The following is a 3,375-nucleotide window of genomic DNA, read 5'->3' on the forward strand; positions in this document are numbered from 1 at the left end:
ACATGGAATTGCATTACAAATCCAATGTATATACGGTTTTGCTAATTCATACTAGTCACCAAGGCAAAATCGACTTTGACAAATCTTGCATGGGAATGTGAGCAAGTTCTATGCTTATGATACAAGATGAAAACTTTGCGCAGCTTCTTAGCTACATGCATGTGTTTATGGAGTAAAGAAAAATAAGTACTTGTATTTGAAAGGATTTAATTATTATAATTATTTTAACTTTTTAAGTGCGTTTATTCCAAAGTTATTATACCCACTTAAAAAAACTTTAGGATTAAGAAATGTGCAATTTGGTAGCAGCTGCATCTTCTGAAGTAAATTATGGTGCAAATCTAGGTTTTAAGTGTGTTATTTGTACATTTTTTTCAATCTAGTCTTTGACCGAATTGCAAGCAAATTAATTTAAGCACATTGGAACGCAAGATCAAACAAAAAAACGCATTGAACCCAGGAGATCATATGCATGTCCTATTAGATAAGTGGAAAAGGCTCACACGTTTTGAGCTCTTTTTTGAGAAAAAAAATGACATTGAACTAATTTTGAGCTCACAAGATTTGAGCTTTAATCTGATCTAGGAATCGAACCTAGCTAACTGATAAAATTGAACGATCTCTAAGCACGCAGTGGGTGCTAATGAATGAATGAAACCTAAGCGACGATTGCCTTGGCAGAGAGCTCCTCGCCGGTGAGGAAGTGCGCGAAGACCTGCCTGGCCTGCACCGGCGTGATCATGGGCACCATGTGTCCCGCGCCGCGGACGGTGACGAAGGTGAGCCCGTCGTAGACCACCGTGTACCCGCCCACCTGGTCGCTGGTGAACCACTCCCTCCACCCCTTCTTCGTCGCGAGCCCGAGCTTCTTCAGCGCGAGCCGCGTCGAGGTCACCGGCACGCGGTCGTCGGTGTCGCCGCTGAACACCCACACCCGTATCCCGTCCTTCACCAGCTTGCCGATGGCCGGCAGGGTCGACGCCGGCGCGTCGGTCCAGTTGGTCAGCGCGTCGCTGCACGGCTCCCAGCGGTACGGGATGGCGCCGGAGACGTTGGCGTGCAGCGCCTTCTGCACGTCGGCGCGGTTCAGGTAGTCGAGGATGTGGTAGTCCCCGCAGGGGTCGTAGGCGTTGTAGTAGGGCCTGCCGCCGCGGTGCAGCTTCCCCAGCGGCGTGCCGGTGCCGGCGAGCTTGGAGCGGCGGCGGGGGGAGGCGGTGGAGTTGACCATGGATTTGGTGCAGGCGGGGGTGTAGAGGCTGTAGAGGTCGATGTCGTTCATGGCGTTGAAGAAGTCGTTCCATGCGCTGTCGCAGGCGTCGCTCTCCACGCCGTCGTCGGGGAACTTGCAGTTGTTCTTGACGGCGGTGTAGATCCCGTCCGAGACCACGGCGTGGTCCCAGGCGTAGTTGATCAAGCCGCGGTCGTCGGAGCTGGCGTCGATGGCGGCGTTCCCGATCAGGATCCCCTTGAGGTTGATCTTGTGAGCCCGCGACGCCTTCTTGTTCATGTGGACGATCTTCTCGGCGAGCTGCGGGACGTAGTGCCCGGCGTAGCTCTCGCCGGCGATGTACAGCTCGTGGCCCTTGAACTGAGGGAACTTGTCCAGCCAGTTCACGAGGAAAGAGTATGCGTCATGGGCTGTCACAGAGCAAGATCAGATCAGATTAATTATCACACCTCTTAGTGCCATGAAACGAAGGATGATTAGATCTATAACAAATTGGAAATTATCTTGGCCTACCGGTGAGGTTGTCGCCGAACTGGCCGAGATCGGCGGTGGTGTTGGTGTAGGAGAAGCCAACGCCGGCAGGGGACTCCAGGAACAGCATGTTTGCCTCTGTTCATTAGCCATCAAAGAGAACAATGGTGCACGATTAATCAATCGGAATGAACAATTGTTACTACATGATTTGCTTGTTAATCATGTAACTAGTGCGTACCTTTGTTCCATGAGTGGGGGTTCAAGGCAATCTCGGGCTTTCCCTTCTGGATCAAGAAGGGGCCAAGCTCCATCATCGCTCCATACCCCACGGACGAGCATCCAGGCCCTAAGAACAATCAATTAACCGTTAGATTAGTTTCATGTCATGCATGGAACTCAATGAAATGGAATGGATCGAGCTAGATCGCATCTACTAAAAACAATAGTTAATCTACCTCCGTTGAGCCAGAGGACGAGGGGCTTCTTGGCGACGTCGTGGGTGGCCTCGAAGAGCCAGTAGAAGAGGGCGCGGCCGTGGGTCTCGTTCACCGTGACGTAGCCGGAGTAGTGCCGGAAGCCCACCTCCGCCGCCTGCCCGGGCAGCATCTCCACCCGGTCCGCCTCCTGCACCTCGAAGATCTTCTCGAACCCGGGGTGGTGGTGCCTCGCGGCCACCACAGCGACGGCGGCGGCGAGGAGGAGCATGCGCAGCCAGCTGCTCGACGACGAAGTGTCCATGGCTGCAGGCGCAAGGCTGCTAGGGTTACTGGTGTCGACTGGGTTGGTGTCCATGCACTGTGTATGGGCGCCTATTTATATGCGCCCGGCCGAGATCGATCAGCTGGCTGCTGGCGATCGTGGAGGGGGTCTGTTGCTGGTTTGTTGGTGGGATAGGGTTTGTTTCTGGTTTTCCGACGTGGATAGGGCTTGTTTGTTGGAGACGAGTGCTGCAGATTTGCATGCGTTTGTTACAAAAGACGTGCAACAGATCATGTATAGGAGAAAATTGTTTATTTTCGTGAAATCGACATCATCGTGTTCCATGGCCATCACGTATGTCGCCTTGGGTTTTGTTTTGGACTTTGGAGAAGGGGACAGAAGGGGCGGGAGAGAGGAAAATATGAACTCCACTCTGTTTGTTTTTAATTGTGAACTCCTCTCTAGTGAATAGTCATCCTGCCATGTCGACCCTAAACCCTCGAAGGTCATGACGCGCGCTCTAGCATCAGAAACAGCTCTAGGGTTTATCAGAACGGGCTTGCTAAAACTCAGCGGACTGGGATTTAACTAAGTGTCAGTCAACCTTGTAACATTTTCGGCCATCATTCACAACATTTTTTCCTACCGGTTCAGCATCTGTCTTGCTGGTTGTAGCATGACATCCCTCATCGATTGTAGCACGTCATCTCAAGGGTTGCAACATCCTTCATTGATGGTTGTAGCATTTTAGTTAGAACGGTTGTAGCATTTGTGGTCGCTTGCTTGCAATATCGTCGCAACATTTTTCGTCGCCATTTGTAGCATCCAGCCATGCCGCTTGTAGCAAAAAAACTACGTTGACGTTAAGTCTAAGTCGACTGAGTTCTAGACAGAACCTTTTCAAAAAGCATGGTGCGATCGTGAGGTATGAGTGAGTGCGCTCTTACTATCAGTCACGTTGCATTTTGGGCAAA

The 3,375-nt window shown here is 51.3% G+C and overlaps 1 protein-coding gene across 1 annotated transcript; it reads right to left on the minus strand.

The window, feature by feature from the left end:
* Nucleotides 1–433: 433 nt before the first annotated feature.
* On the minus strand, nucleotides 434–2,440 carry LOC119337832 (serine carboxypeptidase-like 34). Its single transcript, XM_037610053.1, has 4 exons — nucleotides 2,158–2,440; nucleotides 1,941–2,048; nucleotides 1,742–1,837; nucleotides 434–1,638 (listed from the first exon to the last, which is right to left on the minus strand). Exons 1-4 carry the CDS (start codon nucleotides 2,438–2,440, stop codon nucleotides 659–661), a joined length of 1,467 nt encoding a protein of 488 aa, XP_037465950.1. The 3' UTR covers nucleotides 434–658.
* Between the last annotated feature and the right edge of the window lie 935 nt (nucleotides 2,441–3,375).

The sequence above is a fragment of the Triticum dicoccoides genome, chromosome 7B (assembly GCF_002162155.2).
Source record: "Triticum dicoccoides isolate Atlit2015 ecotype Zavitan chromosome 7B, WEW_v2.0, whole genome shotgun sequence".
Taxonomy (NCBI): domain Eukaryota; kingdom Viridiplantae; phylum Streptophyta; class Magnoliopsida; order Poales; family Poaceae; genus Triticum; species Triticum dicoccoides.